At 40.0% G+C, this 20928-nt stretch overlaps 1 protein-coding gene across 1 annotated transcript; it reads right to left on the bottom strand.

Annotated features, from left to right (window-relative positions):
* Window positions 1-216: 216 nt before the first annotated feature.
* LOC135207222 (protein SYS1 homolog) lies at window positions 217-18850 on the bottom strand (the record flags this gene model as incomplete). The annotated part of the gene is given in 2 exon segments (XM_064238840.1): window positions 217-2102; window positions 18783-18850. Coding segments are annotated over 2 exon segments (306 nt in total), but the record flags the coding sequence as incomplete, so codon positions are not given.
* Between the last annotated feature and the right edge of the window lie 2078 nt (window positions 18851-20928).

Raw genomic sequence — 20928 nt, 5'->3', positions numbered from 1 at the left:
CGCACTCTATCACGTTCCAACTTCCTAACATAAAGAAGAGAGAGCCTTACACTTCTTCTTCATTCAATCCCTTACATTCACTACAAGGTTAGCAAAAGCACATTCATTCCTCTGCATTTCATGCAAACCGTGTGGGGTCTACCGAAGCTTTCGGGCAACCTCACCTTACATCCTTCATTCACGCAAACCCTAAAACAAAACCATGAAGTTTTAACTACCGATTCTAGATCAGACATCGTTAAAGAAAATCAAACTCAAAATCAAACCGGTCCACAATCAGCGTATGCCAAGCCAAACAAAGCGAATACGTCACCAAAAGAAGTCCAAATTAACTCCAGGCAAGCGAGAATCGAAAAACTATCGAGAGAACCGACAACAGTTGTTATCGTTCCCGCGACAGAGAAAAATCTGACAAGCTTACGGGAGTGGTTCGTACATCCGCCACCCAGCGGCGGGTAAGGTAGACCACCTGACCTACCTGTCGCGTGTGCCGCGAGATTTGAAATTCTGTCGGGAACGTCGGAGACTATAGCTAAGTATATATCTGTCAGGGAAGTTCATGTACAAAAATGTTAGTTCCCTGTGAATAAACTGTCAACTTTAAATTCTCATGGACCTTGTTTACCTAATTCTCATGGACTATGTGAGCATCAGCCTAAGAGTAAATAGTTGTGTCCTCAGAGCTTTTCAGAGTTCAGAATTAGAGGGAAAAACTGTTACAAATGCACTGGAGTCATATCATAAATTTCATCGTAAAATGACACAATATCCTTGTGAACAAACCTCTAAACATCCTGGACCTCACCTCCCTAATACTCACTGACTACATGAGAATCAGCATGAGACACAGAGAGAAGTGTGTCCTCAGAGATTGTCAGTGTTCAGAATTACATTCAAGTTGTATCATAAATTTTATCATAAAATATACAGTCTATATATATCATACACATACATAGCATATCCAAGGGGTTTGTATGTCTGCATTAAAATACTTATTACTTATTGTTATATTCAACATAACTTTTTTCATTTATTTTACTTTCAAGAGCAAATATATGTAAGTTATTTTATAGCCTATCATAATATGTATACTGTACAGTACATCAAGAGCCTATACCAATGATTACTTTGATGCATCAATTGTGGTCTAATGTTTTGATGGGGAAACAATTAAGTCACAAATTAAACTGGAATAAAAAATCTTGAAAAAATTAGAAATATTTACCAAACCTTAAAAGCAATCAAAATCATTTTAATATCATTAATGCAAAGAGGCATAATTCTCAGTTAAATAAATAATTGTTCCTACAGTATTTAAAAGTTGGCTGTTACCATGAAAGAATGAAGAAAGTTAGTGCAAGATGAATAAATTATTAAACTCATGTTGTTAAAAAATGTTGATGACTTATGAATTTTGAGGCAAAGAACTAATAGTACATCTATACCTGCAGTTCCAGATGGGGCACACACTGCTGCAGTTATGTATTTTAGAAAAATAAATGACTGAGGGTATTCTGAGTCCAAATGTGGGGAAATATATAATTTATATGGGTTGTGATGAAACTAATCTAAATCAGTTACACTAAACATCCATTACGATAACAACATAAGGAGTACACTACAGTTTCAAAATTCAGAATTCAACACCTTAAGGTCTGTGGCTGGTAACCCCAACATTATACAATACTACATTACTCACATCCAAAATATCACATTAACCTGACCTACTTATATGCACTCGACAAACTGAATGAAAAAGACATGGAGACACTTTGTACACAATGTGATGACAATGAAACACCTATAAAACAATGGAGAGACCTGCAGGACTGCAGTTCCCTGTACAGCAATCTGTGAATCAATTTTATAGGTCGACTTTAGAACTCATGACTGGAATATTCTGCATTTCAGTTCTCATGCAAAGATATTCTCCAAGAACACACATCAAAGTGATCGTCACCAGATTCAACAACCATACAGAAGGTTGTGATGGAAGATGCCCATTGTAAAGCCAGCATCCTATTAAATGTAGAAAATGTGCAGTCACAGTAAAATCGAGGCACTGTTTTGTACGCTGAACTATCTTCCATAACCCAAGCGACCTGCAAAAATATCTATTATTACATAACAGAACAGAAAATTAGCACATTTTGGAATAATTTAGCAGTATTATTATCAGCCCTCTAATTGACATAAACAAATCTTGAGAAATTTTTGTATATTATACACCACTGCTTTACAAATATAATTTTTGCCACGCTTGATAGTCAGACTCACTCCTACATTCCGAATGTCAGTAACCCTTTAACCATTTAAAACGTACATGTAAGTAGCATACCATTTTCACCTATGCCATTTAGTACATAAATATACACAGAGTTGATGTTTTGACAGTTGCATTAAGTGCATATACGTGTACTATAGGGTTAATTTTTCTCACTTCACTTTCAAAGCCAATCCACGTAAATGTGTTATTTCGGCCTCAGGCAACCTTGTGGATCATACCTGAACAATAACAAAGCCTCCCATTGCCCTCACTTTTATCCCAATTTAGCTCATTTTCCCAATCTAATAGAGGCGGTCCCAGGTTTATGACGAGTTTGGCTTACAACGTTCCGAGGCTACGACGCTTTTCAATTATATTCATCAGAAATTATTTCCAGGTTTACAACGCGTGTTCCAGGGTTATGACACTTAGACGCTGATCTTTCAGAAGAAATATGACTCCAAAAATGCAAAATAATCAATATTTGAATGTTATTTTATGAAAAATGCAATAAAAATGCAGTTTACATAATTTTTAATACACCCCAAGCATTAAAAGTAACGTTTTCTTAGGATTTCTAACGATTTTCTGGCTTAAGACAATGAAAATTCACTGTCAAACAAATCATTGCCAAGCAATTCATTCTATCCCCAAAAGACGGCAAGAAGTGTAAATGCTTTTATGTGTGTGTACACTTATTTTCTGTAATTTTAAAAAAACACAAATATACTGAAGCAATAAAATCAAGATATTTGTTATTCCATAAGAATTACAAAGACAATGGAATCTCTGGTTTTGAACAAAATCCGTTCCAGAGCATCCCACGAGATCCAAAACAATAATGTAAATACAATTAATGCATTCCAGACCCCAAAAAATAAAAAATAAAATTTTATAAGGAATAAACACAGTTTTACATACAGAAAACAATGAGAAATAAATATAAATGACTAATGAAATGAATTAATGAACATTTAATATCACTCTTACCTTTATGGAAAACACTTGTTGGTATATAGAAGACGGAGAGGAGGGGAGAGGGAGGAGAGGTTATTGTTTGGAAGGGGAATCTCCTTCCAGAAGGAATTCAGGTATCAAGGATATGTCTGGGGTTACTTCTCTTTTTCTTTTTTTTTACTGGTACTATCCGAGGTTAATTTTCCGCTTCATTTTTTACTGGCACAAGGACCAGTTTGAGAGTTACTGGAACCTTCTTGCACAACAAAACTGTCAAGACATTAACTTCAGGCATTTCTTTAACATTTACCTAAAGTAACACCGTATTATCATTAAACATGTTGGATACATGGATTACTTATTTGTTGGGATGACAATTCTCCACAAAATTTTTTACATCATTCCACTTTGCAAACAAGTCCTTAATTCCTGAAGTAGGCACATTATGTATGCCCATTTGTTTTCTGAATTTTTCAAACCAGCCTCTCCTGGCCTTAAAAAAATCACTAACAGCAGTGTTTGTTGTAGGCATTTTCTCACTGAGATTGGCAAGCAACTTCCTCAAACACTTTGCTACTAGTTCATTCTTAAATTCTATAGTGTTTCTCACCTTTTTTACACAAGGACTGGCACTTGGAACTTTCTTTGGCCTCATGATGTATTCAAATAAAAAAGCACAAAAAGCACAAAACAATGAAAACAAAAGCAGAATGGGTCACAAAAGAAGATGGGATGCTTTGTTTGGGCGCTCGATACAGGGCCCGGTCACTTGCTGGGCCCCGGATGGAGCGTTTCTGAGTGTATGGAAACTGAGGAAACATATGATAACTGACACAAAATTTTATGGATAAAAATCTACGAAAACCAAAACGTACGAAAAGAGGCATACGAAAACCGAAGTTTGACTGTAGCTTTCATTTACGTATATTAAGTTGTTCATAAAATAATTCTAAATTTTTAACATTCTGCCATTTTGGATCCATAATTCTTCCCTTCGGGTTGGCGTTATCCGAAAAACCAACGAAGTCGTAAAAAAGCCTTACTTTTATTCCTTTGGGTGCCTTGAAAACAACATATCAAGCATTTTTATAGAGTTTTTCACACGCAAAAAACTCTAGATTTTAACAATTCTGCCATTTTGGATTCACATTTCTTCCGCTCAGATCAGTGTCAGACTGGGATCATCTAAAAACTGTCGAAAAACAAGAAAACCTTACTTTTACTCATTATGGCATTTTGAAAACAACATACCCTGCATTTTTATTGAGTTTTTCATAAAAAAACTACAAATATTGACCATTCTGCCATTTTAGATGCATATTTCTTACATTCGGATCGGCGTCAGACTAGTGTCATCTGAAATACCGTCGAAAATTGTAAGAAAACCATAGTTTTAATCGTTTGGGTGTCTTGGAAACAACGTTTCCTGCATTTTTATTTTGCTTTTCATAAAAAAAAACTTGAAATTTTTGCCATTCTGACATTTTAGAGTCATACAGTAATACCCTGAACTTACACAATTCGATATGCACGAATTCACAATAGCACAAACTTTTCATTAGAACCTAACTAATTATCATATGTGAGTTCTTCACAATAGTGCGAACATTTGCGAATCCACCAGAAACACTGGAAAACTTTGCAAAAGTGTTTATGTTTACTTTATTATGTAAAGTTTTAAAGCTTTTCTTTACAAAATCTTTATTAAAAATGTGTTATTTTTATTTTTTTACATGCATAAATATGATACAAAGGTCATTACAGCACCTACAGTTAGTGCACACACATATTTTTACAAGATGTGAGACCCATTCACAAAGTTACTGCACTCTTCAAAGATGATATCCCTTCAGAAACTTTGTTTAATTTTTGAAGTACTTACTAGTATACTACAATTAGTACATGTTTTCATGCTTTTAAGTGTAAAATCAGTAAGGAGATTCTGTGTATGCTATTTATATTTTTGAAAATAGATACAAAAGCAGTACGTATTTCATAGTATTTGTCACTATATAAGACCTTCATGATCAACTAGTAAAACATATTAGAGACATAAGAGAGTTGTACTTCTGTGAAAATTACTTTCTTAACCTTGGAGAAAAGTGCTGGTACAATCTATATGTACTATGTTATGTAATTACAACACAAACTGTTAATGTATTTTCAGATGTTCCCATTCGCACTTTTTAAAAACGATACCCCTCCACAGTTTTACCTCACATGACGTACATATTTCTCTCTCTCATTCATAGTTAGCTCTCACACTAGTTCATGGCTTTAAATTGATTAGACTTTATCTTCAACCTCTGCAAATAATAAGTATGTAGTACATAATTTTCTTATTTTAGTGAATTTTGTACCTTCATTATAACTGACTTATGAAGTGTACCTACTGACCCAAAGAAAACTTCTTTTACTCTGAGAGAAAAGAAAATGGCATCCCATGAATTAAGGGTAACATTAGTATACGTACGAAAATCTATATGTATATGTACGTAGTAGCTACTGTAACTATTTTTATGGCGACCAGTTATTTTTTTTAAGGGTAATGTATTATACTAACTTTTAAATCAAATTACAGTAAATTTAATTTAATTTAAAAGTTAGCTTAATACCTAAGGAGCATGATAAGGGTCATATTTAGTGTTCAAACTCTAGAAGTTAGCATTTATTAGCATTTTTCAGAGACTACCAAACTCACGCAAAACTTCTTATATGAGGGGATCTGGAACCTAACGTCGCATAAGTTCGGGGTATTACTGTATTTATTCTGTTGGATCAGCGTTGTCGGTGTATTAAGCCTGGTACAAGCTTTGTAACCTAGGAAATCATTTTTTATGAATATATTTCAAGATCGTTGTAAACTTGGAACGTCGTAAGCCAAGCCCGTCGTAACCCGGAGACTGACTGTATACCAAATAGTAGTTGTTTAAAGAGGGAGGAGACCTGGCAAAGCAGATACATACTGTATGACTTAATTCTATCATTTTGGCTAGAGAGTAAAGTTGCAGAAGATTGGGAAGGACATATTTCTGTGATACTTTGTAAATAGAAAGGTGATACAGGTAAGTATGAGAACTATAGAGGTATAACACTCCTATGCCATGCACCAAAACTTTGAGAGAATTTTAGGAAAGAGAGCAAGTTGTATCATTGAACCTCAGTTAGTTGAAGAACAAAATGGACACAGAAAGGATAGAAGCACTTTGGATCTCATATTCACCCTGAGACTTGTCATTGAAAAATTGTGGGAATAAAATAGATCACTGTTTATAGCTTTTATTAACCTACAAAAAGCATTTGACTTAGTGCCTAGAAACAAATTATGGAGCTGTTTGGGAGAGGTGTATGGACTGGATGGTAGGATGGGGGCTGCAATAAACAGCAAATATGGACTGTATACAAAAATGATATTGTTATTATACAATAAAGTTTTATACATACTTACCTGGCAGATATATACTTAGCTATTTGACTCCGTCGATAAACAGAAATTCGAATTTCGCGCACACGCTACCTGTAGGTCAGGTGATCTACTTATACCTGCCGCTGGGTGGCAGGACTAGAACCATCCCCATGTTCTATCATATTTTTTCTATACCGCCTGTCTCCTGAGGGGAGGTAGGTGGGTTATGAATTTTGTATATATCTGCCAGGTAAGTATGTATAAAACTTTATTGTATAATAACAATATCATTTTTATACATTTAACTTACCTGTCAGATATATACTTAGCTGATTCACACCATTGGAGGTGGGAAAGAGACAGCTAAATATAGAATCAAACAGGAATCACAACTATCGTTGTAGGTAATAAATAAATAAAACCTTGGTTCCTACCTGTTTAGACTGAAGACTTCATGAATAGAATCCAGGAGTCTAGTCAGTCTCAAGAGCCTCAGCGAGATATTGATCTATGGCTAAGAGTTCTTGTGGTTCTGCCAAAGGGGTCTTACCCGCTTACTTGGTAGATCCTGGAAGGACTACGTCAATGGGTGCTTATCCACTTACTTGACAAGACCTTATACAAGGAGCACAACATCGATCCCGATCACCTCAACCTATCCATGTTAGTTCTAAGATTGCAAGAAGTTATCCCTAACCTCTTTGCAAACAACCACAAACTCGAATCACAAACATTCGTACAGTAAAGTACAAAAATAAAAATAAAATTAAAAAAAATAATGTTTGTACAATCTAGCCAGTAAGACGTCTCTTGATTCCCCCACTGATCCAAGCTAGGACGTCCGTTGCGCTCCAGCAAGCGATACTAATCAGCAGAAAAAAACCAACAACTCGTCTCACAAGGTAGATCTATGTACTCTCAAAATTTTGAACAAATACAAATTTTCTAAGGATCGTTATGTGCTCCCAGCCCCAGCACTGTATCGGCTGATACAAAAGGAAAAAAGAGAGAGAAACACTTTTCATATGTTTACTTTAACGTCCTTGAGATAGTGCGATGCGAACACTGAATTACACCTCCAGTAAGTCGCATCCACAAATGTCTTTTAAAGACATGTTTCTTCTGAAATGCTAATGAAGTGGTCTACCGCTCTAAACCTCATGAGCCTTCACTCGGAGAGTCCTGAAAGAGTCTTCAGTGCAGTCATTATGAGCATCCGTAATAATGCTGCCTCCCACAAAAAATGCTAATGCATTTTTTGACATGGGTCTACTAGGATCCCGAACTGCGCACCACAGGCTTTGTTTTACATCCGTTTAGTTCATTCTTCTTCTTTAAATAGAACTTCAAAGCTCTAACCGGACATAAAGATCTTTCTAATTCCTCTCCTACTAGATTTGAAAGTCCTTTAACTTCAAAACTCTTTGGCCAGGGTTTAGAAGGGTTCTCGTTCTTGGCCAGAAACAGAGTCTGGAAAGAACAAATTGCCGCATCACTCTTAAATCCTACTCAAGAATCTAGAGCGTGTATTTCACTAATTCTCTTCGCAGTCGCTAACGACAACAAGAAAATACATTTTCTCGTTAGATCTCTAAACGATGCGTTGAGAGGAGGTTCAAATCTACTAGATGATAGAAATCTCAAAACTACATCTAGGTTCCAGTTAGAAGTGCGAGGAGAAAAGGTTTTAGAGGTTTCAAAAGATCTAATAAGATCGTGGAGGTCTTTATCTTCTGCGATTCTCAAACCTCTGTTTCGAAATACGGCCGAAAGCATACTTCGATAACCTTTAATGGTAGAAACTGATAATTTTGATTCTTCCCTAAGGAAAATCAAGAAATCAGCTATGTTGGTCACAGAGGTATCGAAGAGGACAGTTTATTCTTCTTACACCTCTTCTAAAACATCCCATTTTGATTGGTAGACCCGAATATGTGAAGATCTCTCTAGCAATTGCTTTTGAAGCTTTTGCTTGAAAAGCCTCTCGCTCTGACAAGTCTTTCGATAGTCGAAAGGCAGTCAGAGCGAGAGCGGGGAGGTTTTGATGGTACCTCTCGAAATGGGGTTGTTTTGAGAAGATCTCTCCTGTGTGGAAGAGATCTTTGGGAAGTCCACTGTCCATTCCTGTACCTCTGTGAACCAATCTTGAGACGGCCAAAAGGGAGCGATGAGTGTTAGTCTCGTCCCTCTTGATGCCGCAAATTTTCTTAACACCACTCCTAACATTTTGAAGGGGGAAAGGCGTAGGCATCTAGGCCTGACCAGTCCAGCAGCATGGCGTCCACCGCTATCGCTCTCTGGGTCTTCCACTAAGGAGCAAAAGTTCTCTATCCTTCTGGATAGGTAGGTGGCGAATAGGTCTATATGTGGACTGCCCCACAGGGACCACAGAGCTGACACACCTGAATGTGAAGGGTCCATTCTGTGGGAGAACTTGGTTTAACCTGCTTAGCCTGTCTGCTCTGATGTTCTTCTCCTTTCACGAATCTTGTGAGAAGAGTCACTTTCTTTTCTTTTTTTTGCCCAATTACAACAGCTCTTTTGTTATATGGAACAGAGAAAGAGAGTGAGTTCCCCCTTGTTTCTTGATATAGGCCAACGCTGTGGTGTTGTCCGAGTTGACCTGTACCACTTGACCTAACACCTCTGTCTCGAAGGCTTTTAGAGCTAGAAGAACGGCATAAAGTTCTTTGGAGTTTATATGCCAGTCTAGCTGATCCTTCCTCCATTGGCCTGATACTTCTTTTGTCCCTAGAGTCGCTCATCCCCATTCTCTGAAGCGTCTGAGAACAAGATTAGGTTTGGGTTCCGAACTTCTAGAGACAAGCCCTCGTTCTTTTCTAAGGGAAACATCCACCACTTCAGATGATTCTTTACTTCCAGAGGAATACAACTGAAGTGTCCGAAAGTTGCCCGTTCTTTTTCCAACTCCAAATTCTTCTTAGGAAGAATTGAAGAGGGCGAAGGTGGAGTCTTCCTAGCGAAATGAACTGTTCTAGTGAGGAAAGGGTTCCCAGAAGACTTAACCACTCCCTCACCGCAACTCCTTTCTTTCTCTAGGAAGCTCGAGATGTAATCCCCGAGCAATCCTTTCCTGGGACGGAAAAGCCCGAAAACCCCGAGAATCATCCGAATCCCCAAATAGACTAAGTTCTGACTGGGGATCATCTGCGATTTCTCGAGGTTCACGAGTAATCCTAACGTCTTTGCTAGGTTCAAAGTAGACTGTAGGTCCTCCAAACACTGTTTCTCCGACTTGGCCCGGATTAGCCAATCGTCGAGATACATAGAGATGTTTATCCCTTCTAAATGAAGCCATTTGGCCACGTTCCGCATCAGATACGTGAATACCTGAGGGGCGGTCCCGATGCCGAAGCACAAGGCCCTGAATTGGAAGATTTGTCCTTGTACAACAAATCTTAGATATTTTCTTGACGATGGGTGAATCGGAACATGAAAGTAAGCATCCTGAAGGTCCAGGGATACCATCCAATCTCCCTGACGTAGGGAAGACAGAACTGAAGCTGAAGTCTCCATGGAGAACTTCTTTTTCTCCACGTACCTGTTCAGGACGCTTACATCTAGGACGGGTCTCCATCCCCCCGAAGCCCTTTGGAACCTAAAGAAAAGGCGGTTGTAACCCCGGGGAGAAAGGATCTTGCATCTAGCTCTATTGCATTCTTGTCCCTCATCGACACCACCGTCTGAAGGAGAGTCTCGTTCAGTCCAGGGTCCTTGTAACTCGTCGACAAATCCTTTGGAGATGTTGCCAAAGGAGGTCTGTCTACGAAGGGAATGATGTACCCCTTCTGTATGACAGACAGAGTCCAGGGATCTGCTTCTCTTATGGACCAGGCATCCAGAAAGTATTGAAGTCTGGCCCCTACCTGTGCTTGGAGGACATGGCTGCTATTTGCTCTTTTTAAAAGAGCGGAAGGAAGACCTCCCTCGCTTGTCGAAGGGTCTTCTCTTCGAAGTTGATCGAGTTGAAGGGGCTCCACGAAAGGGCACCACTGGAGTCCGAGCCACCTTCTTCTGAGTCGTAACTGCAGGTCTACTTTTCTTTGTAGATTGTACAAGAAGGTCCTGCGTAGCCTTTTCCGACAAGGATCTCGCAACATCCTTCACTAAAGATGAAGGAAACAGATGTTCTGACAGAGGTGCGAATAAAAGAGCGGACCTCTGAGAAGGAGAAACTCCTTTCGTCAGAAAGGAACTGTAAAGAGATCTTTTCTTTAACATTCCAGATCCAAAAAGAGCCGCCAACTCACCAGAACCATCTTGCACAGCCTTATCCATGCAAGATAGGACACTGTGCAAAGTTTCTGGATCCAGAAAATCTGGCTCACTCGTCTTCTTAGCCAGCACCCCAAGAGACCAATCCAAGAAGTTGAAACACCTCTAAGACGTGAAAAATTCCCTTAAGGTGCTGATCTAATTCCGACATACTCCAGGACGCCTTTCCTGAATTGAGAGAACTGTCTTCTCACAGACTCTACAAGAGCTCGAGAAATCTGAATCTGCAGACGAGGGGTAGCATACAATCCCATCGCCTCTTTCTGTCTTATACCAAATGCCTCTTTTCCCCGTCAGCTTGGAGGGAGGAGAGCAATAAACCGTTCTCAAAGTTTCCTTTTTAGATAAAAGCCACGAATCTAAAGACTGGAGGGCTTTCTTCATTGAGATCGCCGGTTTCATCTTTAAGAAAGCCGAGGATTTCGGGGTTTTTGTGCTCGAAAACAGAGATCTCGGCGAAGGAGGAGCTGCAGGACTAAGAGAATCCGCAAACTCCTTTAGAAGTAACGAGGCTAAAACTTTATAATTGGAAAGTCCCTCGTTAGTTGAAACTTCTTCCTCAGAAATCTCTTCAAGTTCAAGGTTAGAAGGAGATCGCTCTTTCCTGAACGATTCTCTATCAAGAGAAGCCGCTCCAGGAGAAAAGTTTCTAGTAGGTGAAGGACTACGAACAATACCGTCCCCATAACTAGTAGAGGCCTCATGTCTAGAGGAAGCCTCGCGTCTGGGAGGCGTCACGCTTCTGGCTGGCGTCTTGCGACTTGCAGCGTCCTCGCGTTTACCTGGCGCCTCTCTCCTGAGAGGCGTCATGCCTCTGGTTGACGTCACGCGCCTTGGAGCGTCCTCGCGCCTCTCTCCTGAGAGGCGTCACGCTTCTAGTTGACGTCTCGCGCCTCGAAGCGTCCTGGCGCTTGCCTAGCGCCTCGCTCCTGGGAGGCGTCATGCTTCTGGCTGGCGTCAACCGCTTTGGAGCGTCCTCGCGCTTGCCTGGCGACTCTCTCCTGAGAGGCGTCACGCTTCTTGTTGATGTCTCGCGCCTCGAAGCGTCCTGGCGCTTGCCTAGCGCCTCACTCCTGGGAGGCGTCATGCTTCTGGCTGGCGTCAACCGCTTTGGAGCGTCCTCGCGCTTGCCTGGCGACTCTCTCCTGAGAGGCGTCACGCTTCTTGTTGACGTCTCGCGCCTCGTAGTGTCCTGGCGCTTGCCTGGCGCCTCGCTCCTGGGAGGCGTCCTGCTTCTGGTTGGCGTCACGCGCCTATCTCGACGCTCGCGTCTACCTGGCGCCTCGATACACACTGGCGTCTCGCGTCTGGTTGACGTCTCACGCTTGGAATGCTCGACGCGCCTGACTGGCGACTCGCGTCTGTAAAGCGCTTCGCGCCTGGCTGGCGCTTCAAGCCTGGCTGACGTTTCACGTCTAGCAAACTCGACGCTCTTGTCTGGCGTCTCGTGCCTGGAAGGTTCTACGCGTTTCGTTGGCGTCTTGCGTTTGACAGGAGAACGGATCCTGCTCGGCCTATGCAAGGCTGATGAATCCGATTCCAAATCAGAGGAAGACCAATTACTATGGCGAGTCTGAACCCTCGATAGCCTAGACTTCCTTAAATAGGCAGGAAATCGTCTTTCCTTCTGGGAGGGTCTTTATACAACTCCCACAAGAGAAGTGATGGAATCCTGCATAGTGCGAAGGATTCTTTTAGTCCTCACATTATTGTCAACCTTCGGTTGTTTGATTACTGGAAATTGGTTCCTCCTCTTTAGAAAACGCTGCCAGGACTAGAAGTAATCCTGGGTTCATCCAAACGTCTTTTCAGGGGGCGAGAAAGATCCGCCGATCTCCAACCTCTTTTAGGTGAAGAATTCTCCGAGGAGGAGAAACACTCACGCAGAACGCTTTTTCTGTAGGCGTTCTTCCTGGCATTCTGCTGGCGATACAGAAAAATGCCGAAGGGACGTCTGACTGTTGGGTATCCTCCACAACCTCCTTACGGCTTTCGACATTCCTCTCCTCTGGGCTTGGGAGCTTGAAAGAGGTCTAGGCCTGGGAGCGTTGTGGAGACAATCAAACGCCCCCTCCACTGCACTGGGGACACTTATATCACTATCCACAGTACTATAATCACACTGCTTACCTTCAAAGGCCGCCATTTTGGTTTCCATTTTCCGAAGGGTGGCTTTAAGATTCGCAATCTCAGATGCCGAATCTGTGTGTTCTAATAAAGGAGCAGGTACATTAGATGGGGCAGTAAAAGGAGAAGAGGGTATAATATTATTGATAACCCCGCTAGAACTAGATAAAGGTTTGGAAGAAGACCTCCTCACCCTGTCTCTTTCTAACTTCTTCAAGTATGAGGTTAGAGATTTCCATTCTTCCGCACTCAAATCCTTGCATTCATTACAAGTATTACCAAAAGAACATTCATACATCCTGCATTTCTTGCAAATAGTATGAGGATCAATCGATGCCTTCGGCATCCTAACTTTACAACCCACATTCACACACATTCTCACCACATTTCCAGAATCAGACATCATGTTGAATAATCCAAATCAAATTCCAAAAACGGTCCACAATCGCGTATGCCAGTACAATCAATGCAAATACGTCACCGAGAAGTCCAAACGAAGATCAATTGCGATGCAAAATACGAATCCAGCCGGAGATACCCACAACGATGTTGCCAGTATGGCCGACAGAAAAAATATGATAGAACATGGGGATGGTTCCTAGTCCTGCCACCCAGCGGCAGGTAAGTAGATCACCTGACCTACAGGTAGCGTGTGCGCGAAATTCGAATTTCTGTCGGACGACGGAGTCAAATAGCTAAGTATATATCTGACAGGTAAGTTAAATGTATAAAAATGATAAATGGTTTAGTGTAACAATGGGTGTCAAACAGGGAAGTGATAAAGTTATAAAGGACTTTAAGGAAAGAATTATCATTACAGGAGACAATGCTTTTTGCAGATGATATAACTATTTGGACATATGACTAAGAGGAATCAGAAGGAGCACTGGTATGCTTAAATGATTGTTTAACAAGTGGGACTAAGAATGAATATGGGAAAAACAGAAATATCAAGAGTCAGCAAAACAACTCAAGCACCAACAAAATATCATGATAAGAAATACAGTGATAAAGGACACTGACTCATTCAAATAGTGTCTAGGATGTATTTACAGATAAGGGTGATAAGAGCACAGAGGAAATAACTGAAAAAATAAAGAAATATAACAGATGCTTTGGAGCTCTTTATTCAATGATGAGAGATGCAAATGTACCTAGAGAAGTAAATAAAGCAATATTTGAGGGATTGTTAACACCATGACATACAGATTGGAGAACTGGACAATGAAAAGTAAAGACAGAAGTAGGGTTCAAGCCTCCGAGATGAAAAGCCTGAGAACAATAATAAACAAAACAAGAAGATATAGAATGAGAAATGAGAATGTTAGGAGAATAGTAGGAGTGGCATCTGTGATGAACAAGATTGAGAAGGGACAACTTAGATGGCTGTGTCATCTAATGAGAATGAAGGAAAATAGAATTATAAAAAAAATATGGAACTGGATACCACAAGGAAGGAGATTGAGAGGTAGACCTCGTAAGCACTGGATGATGGAGTGGAGGAGATCCTGACATGTCAGCAGTTGAAAAACTTAGAAGAGATGGAATATTTGAAGACAGAAGAGCCTGGAGAAGATGTCTGACCCAAGTGACAGGCTGAAAGCCTATCTGGGAGTGGATGTGAAGTGAAGAGATATTTATAGTGACATAAAAATAAATTTTTCTGCAACTTTGGAAAGCACAGGGATAATAGAGAGTGGCCTGCAGTTATGGCAGTCTGCAGACATTCCACTCTTTGGAACAGCCACTGTATTACAGAGCTTGCGCTCATCTGCAAAGATATTACGTTGTTATAAAAAGCTACAGACTCTACTAAACTTGGGAGACAACATGCTAGAAGCTCTTTTAAAAAAAATTCAAGGGAAGAAACCATCAGGGTATTCTCCACCCCATATATCATCATTAGTATCCAGAATTTTCTTAACATCACTGAAGCAAAATGCATATTTTATAAGAAGACATTCAGGATGACAGGGAAAAAACAAAACTTGAACTTTGGGAGAAAGCAAAACCTGGACGTAGGTTTAAGAATAAAATGGTGAACTCTTGGTTTCAGTGTCCCTCCTACAGAACCTGGTGACAATGATGGTTATGGATTACTTACAAGCTTAATGAGCATTAGCTGTAAGTTGTAATCTCTTATGCTGAGACCGTACTGTAACTGAGCCTGATTATTCTGACAAAATTCCCAGTGAGGCCATGTTTCCTAACAAAGAAAGCCCTTACCCTCTAGGGAATTTCCTTCAAGGCTAAAACTTTTCAAGAACCAAGTGCTTATTTGTCTTCTAACAGACAAGCATGCACATTTCAAGTATCATCCCCACATCACAAGGTAAGAATGAGGAGGAGTTAGGGAAGTCAAATGAAAATCATAATGCACCAGAGACTGAGCCAAGGGAAGTAACAGATCCTTAGCCTTTGGAATACTGTTGACAGAGTTGGCAAAAAAGATTTCTTGCTCCTGAAAGTCGACACTGTCCTCCTATGGGCAACAAATTCCCTGTGAATACCGATAGAGGCACTGTACATTAGCCCAACCAAACAAAGCACTTTCAACAACAATACCTCCTTCGTAAATACATCTTGAAGGAACTTGAACGGATGAGGACGTAGTGGAATGAGAAGAATGTCTCCTGCACATCCACCAAAACTTCTGATCATTCCTTTGGAAAGTTATCAAAATCATGCTGGAAAAACTAGAAAGCATCAGGACAGACATGTAAAGTTATTCAGTCTCAATGTGTCCAACAATGGTCACCAATCTCCAATTGCTCATGGAACTAGGAAAAAATCAGAAGTGAAATCCCAGTGAAATACCACCTGGTCCACTTCATTCTCAATAATTTACAACCGCCTACTAAAGAATGAGAGACTTTTGCTGATCTCCACTGCCTCCACATAAGGTTCTACCCCTAAGTCTCTCCAAGCATGCCAGGAGGCTTACATTTGGCCATCTACCAGAACCTGAGGGCTGAACTTACCCCCGGAAGGTATAAAACAAGACTTGTACCAATATATCCTCCCCTGTTGCCTTAACCTGTAGAGCATAAGCCTTAATTACAGATAGCAGCATAAATGTTCGCATGTCTTCCAAACCATTGAAAGCATTAGCCTGCAGCATCAGAAATGAGTTCAAAGCTAAACTTCCTCGCTAAACTCACGCTGGTTCCAAACCCAAAACTCTCTAAGCTAGTGCCACAAACACACTAAGCTGGCAACTCAACCTCTCTAAGCTGACGCAATATACTGAGCTAAAGCTCAATAAAAGATAAAAACTTTAACAATCTAAACTGAGACCCCATTTCAGAATGTCCAAAGCACTTGTCAGTCTCGAGTTCATCTCTCCACAGGAAAGAGAAAAGAAAACCAAATCTTCTACCAAAGATGGCTTAAGTGCTGATTAAGCGCCTTTACCGCAAGAGGCAGTGCTCCCGACTTCATACATAAAAAAACCAGAAGACAAGACGGGACAAGACCCGCCAGACCTAAAGGGAGCTTTGTGTGCCCAAGTGCAAGAAACTTACAAAATGTGCTCTAATTGAAAGAGAAAGCTTGGGTCCTCTTCTCCAAATACTTACAGGGCATCGAAATACTCGAAGACAAGTAAGACCTATTCTCTTTGTCGCCTCTTTCCTCAACTAAATGAGGATAAAGCAAAGTGCAAAGCTCGAGCAAACGCTGATTAAACCGAAGGAGTTCCTCCAATCCAATTCAAACTCTTCTTCCACCAAAGGGTAACAGGAGGAGATAGCTGGCAAATGTGCCAAGGACATGGCCAGCCCAACAGCAAGGGCATTGACCCTTCCTCCAATGTGGGGATGAATATACCAGAACTTAAAGGACTCTCAGGAAGGTGGTGCAGAAAAAATATACCCCAAAACTTAACCCTAGTGAATGTATAAAACTCAATTCTATCAAATCTAATTACCCGAATCAATGGGAAGCTTAGTTGGAGTAACAGAGCAAAGGAAAGTAACAGGGAACCCACACAAAACATGCAATCCTTTAACACAAGTTTTATGAAGCCTATCCTCTTGGCTTTAGTTGTTTCTACAAACTAAGAGTCTCTCTTCGCTCACGATCAGTTTCCACACAACTTCAATAGACTACACTTCACACTGGTTTATCTCAATCATAATCCTTCCTCATGAGGGTCATAAAACTGGAATAAAGCCTATTATGACAATTTATATATATCTTACAGGTTCTTATCAATCCAGCATTCATTCAACATAAAATTAAAATCCATAACACCAATTTCATCAACAGAAAGCCAAATACTATATCTAACAATCTTGCTACTTCCTACCTAACTGACAACAGAAGCTGACTGACCTGCTGAGTGTTTGTAACTACTGGTCCCCTGGTGAAGTGTGGGGGAAATAAAAAGAAAATGGATATTCATAGAAAACCGTGTGTGTGTTTTCTCATTTTTCTTTTATAATCTATCAAATTCCTGATGGCACAGAGGTATGTAAAAGCTATATAATGAAGAGGTAAGGTTCATTTCAAAAATTAAAAATTTTTTATCAATATGTATTTTTCATAGGTAACAAACCTGAGGTCTTAACAATTGGATAATCTTCTTGTGCCAGCTGGAATCCAGTCAAAAATCAATCAAAGCTAGTAAACCAAGGAATCTGTGGGATCTGGCAACTCATGCGTATACAGGGTGGAAACTGGTCACCAACCGGGCCAGAACCTCGTGACACATCAGTCTTTCTTCCAACCCAGGAAAAGAGAGAGGGGTGGCTAGAGGTGGGCAGTAAATGTTAAAACCTCAGGTTCGTTAGCTATGAAAAATACAAAGTGATTAAAAATTCACCATTTGTTCATAAGCGAAATGAACCCTCAGTTTTAACAAAAGGATAGACTTATACTTGGAGGGAGGTACAAGCATCCTAGACTGGCTGGGAGTTAACCCACCTGACCACCCTTCCTAGCAGAACGAGTTCTAAAGAAGGGGGCCCAAGCCCGTGAGAGACTAGACAATCGGATGTCAAAAAACTCAGCTGTCTGGGTTGAAACATGATATGTGTCCAGATTCATGACCGGGGGTTTGTTCCGTGTATGAACAAAGGAACATTTACACTAAAACTGGGGAAATAGCAATTTCATCAATTCTGGAAATTCATGACATCTAAGGATCTTTTTAAGGGCAATCTTGAAAAGAAAGCTGTACACAAGAGCTACTGTGACTAGGTAATGGTGATGTATTTTTCATGGTAAATATTCTCCTTGATAAAAAAATAGTTCATACAAAAAGCAGAAAGCTGGTATTATCTTACAATACTGACAAAACATTAAGTACAGGCAGTCCCTGGTTATCGGCAAAGGTTCTGTTCTTGGTGGCGCGCTGATAAGCGAAAACTGCCATTAAGTGAAACTCGGCAATTTATGGCACCAAGTTGGTTAATGTCATCGATAACCGGTTAATGGAGCCTCTGTTAGGTATGTTATGCAGCCATGACTCTATTATTGGCACCTTATGGTGCTGATAACTGAAACGTGGCCTGTTATGGCGCCATAAGTTGCCAATTCTACGGCACTAGACAAGTGCCATAAAACCGGATCAACATTAACTGAGTTCGCCGATAACCGGGGACTGCCTATAGCATTGGCAGTAACAAACAAAAAAAGCTCTTTACAATTTCCTTTTAAAAATTGGCACTGCATAAACACTGCCTCATATGCAAACGATCACAAGCATTTTACATAATCACTACATACCCTGTCAAAGCATTAAGGATGAATGCTGCCATGACGGCACGGCCATGAACCTCTTTGATCTGGAGCTCCTGTAAGTAAATGAAAAATCTGAAAGTCCATGTCTATACACACACCTACCATTTGCAACATAAGTGAATTGTGGTGGCCATATGTTGGCTGTTCTAGGTTGAACATATGAAATATGAAATTTGTAATGTAAATTACTGTAAAATTTTACAATGGATATAATTTTTTTTTTTTATTTAGCAGTCCCTGTTCACACATCCATTGATACTAATGGTAACTCGATCTCACTGAAGTTCTTCTGTGATTGGGGGGATTACTTTTACCTTGATGTACGTAATGTTTGGGTGCACTGTCTCAAAAGTGAATTTAGAAAATAAAATAGAACGTGAACAGGTATTGTAAGTAACCATAAGAGATTCGTAGACTCTTGGTAAACTGTGTGTAGTCTGGTGTCGGCAGTATTTTTAATCTTTTGTATGGTAGACAAGGCTTCAAAGGAGGTGAAAAGCATGTAGTGATGCTCATAAATTCCTATATAAAATTGACAACTGTCTGAAAACAATTAGTTTGTTTTTGCATATCCAAAAAAAAATAAAGTAACTGAATACTAGCTACCCTGGGCTTGATTTTCATTGTTAATATTTGTGATGACCTATTCATATTCATAAGTCAGTTTTAAGTAAAAATTTATAGGGAAATTATTGTTTAGTTAGTGTAAGTATGATGATGATCATCATAAACTAAATGACAGGGAATGAATACTGATTGTCAATTTGTTTAGTTAGGTATTGTCAACAGGAATGCAATTAACTTGCGCTGACTGTAAAATTTTGTAAATAAAATTAGTACCAAATAAATCTAGGTTTAGTATTAGTTGTACAATTTACCTCCCCCCTTAATTCCTAAAAAAATAAAGCACCACAATACCATGGTAACAAAGCATCAGATACTGTACTAAGAGTTGTGTTTATTCACTGAATGTGGTGATTGAAATTTGTGATAAAAAGCTTACGATCATGATAAATGACACATATGTTCTCATAAAGCTGTAATATATAACAGTGGAATATAGTTAACCATATATTTCACGCAGTACATTCCAATAATTTCAGCTTACGTCAGCACAATCCTGTGAAGAAAGCAGGGTTTTTTCCTTAGGTATAGTAGTACATAAATCAGAAATTCATAGTGGTATACGTACTGCATGGTGGAAATTTGTCACCAGTAGCCAATTTCATACAAATTCCTGAGCATCCAATTCAAATAAGTCAAATTTTAAAAAGTATGATATTGTTATGATACAATAAAGTTTCATACATACTTACCTGGCAGATATATACATAGCTATCGACTCCGTCGTCCCCGACAGAAATTCAAATTTCGCGGCACTCGCTACAGGTAGGTCAGGTGATCTACCGCCCTGCTCTGGGTGGCAGGACTAGGAACCATTCCCGTTTTCTAATCAGATTCTCTCTTCCACCTGTCTCCTGCGGGGAGGCTGGGTGGGTCTTCAATCGTATATATCTGCCAGGTAAGTATGTATGAAACTTTATTGTATCATAACAATATCATTTTCATACATTCAACTTACCTGTCAGATATATACATAGCTGATTGACACCCTTTGGTGGAGGGCAAGAGACAGCTAACTTACTGACTAGACAGGTAAACAACATATGTTGTAGGTATAAATAGACCTTGGTTCCTACCTTATTAGATGGAAGACTTCGTGGCTACTGCCCAGGAGTCTGCTTCACCTCAAGAGCCTTAGCGAGATAGTGATCTGTGGCCAAGAGTTCTTGCTGGTCTGTCGATGGGGTCTTATCCACTTACTCGGCAGAGCCTAACTGGCATTTGTCAAGGGGTGCTAATCCGCTTATATGACAACATGCCTTCTTTAAGGAGGACACAACCGATCCCGATCACCCGATCCTAACCCGTGTTAGTTCTAAGATTGTTAAGAGTCATCCCCAAACTCTTAGCAAACAACCACAAAATGACAATTTGTCCAAAATTGCATTTTTCCTAACTATACAAACCTGAGGTCCTTTTACAATAGGAAGGTACTAGCGGCAGCTGGATAGGTCGTAAGCTTTCGAACAAGGGGTTCGGTAGTTAACTGCTTGTCCGACAGGCGCGC

The sequence above is a fragment of the Macrobrachium nipponense genome, chromosome 32, assembly GCF_015104395.2.
Source record: "Macrobrachium nipponense isolate FS-2020 chromosome 32, ASM1510439v2, whole genome shotgun sequence".
NCBI classification, from domain to species: domain Eukaryota; kingdom Metazoa; phylum Arthropoda; class Malacostraca; order Decapoda; family Palaemonidae; genus Macrobrachium; species Macrobrachium nipponense.
Note: the sequence above shows the minus strand (reverse complement) of the source record. Positions and strands in the feature narration are given on the sequence as shown.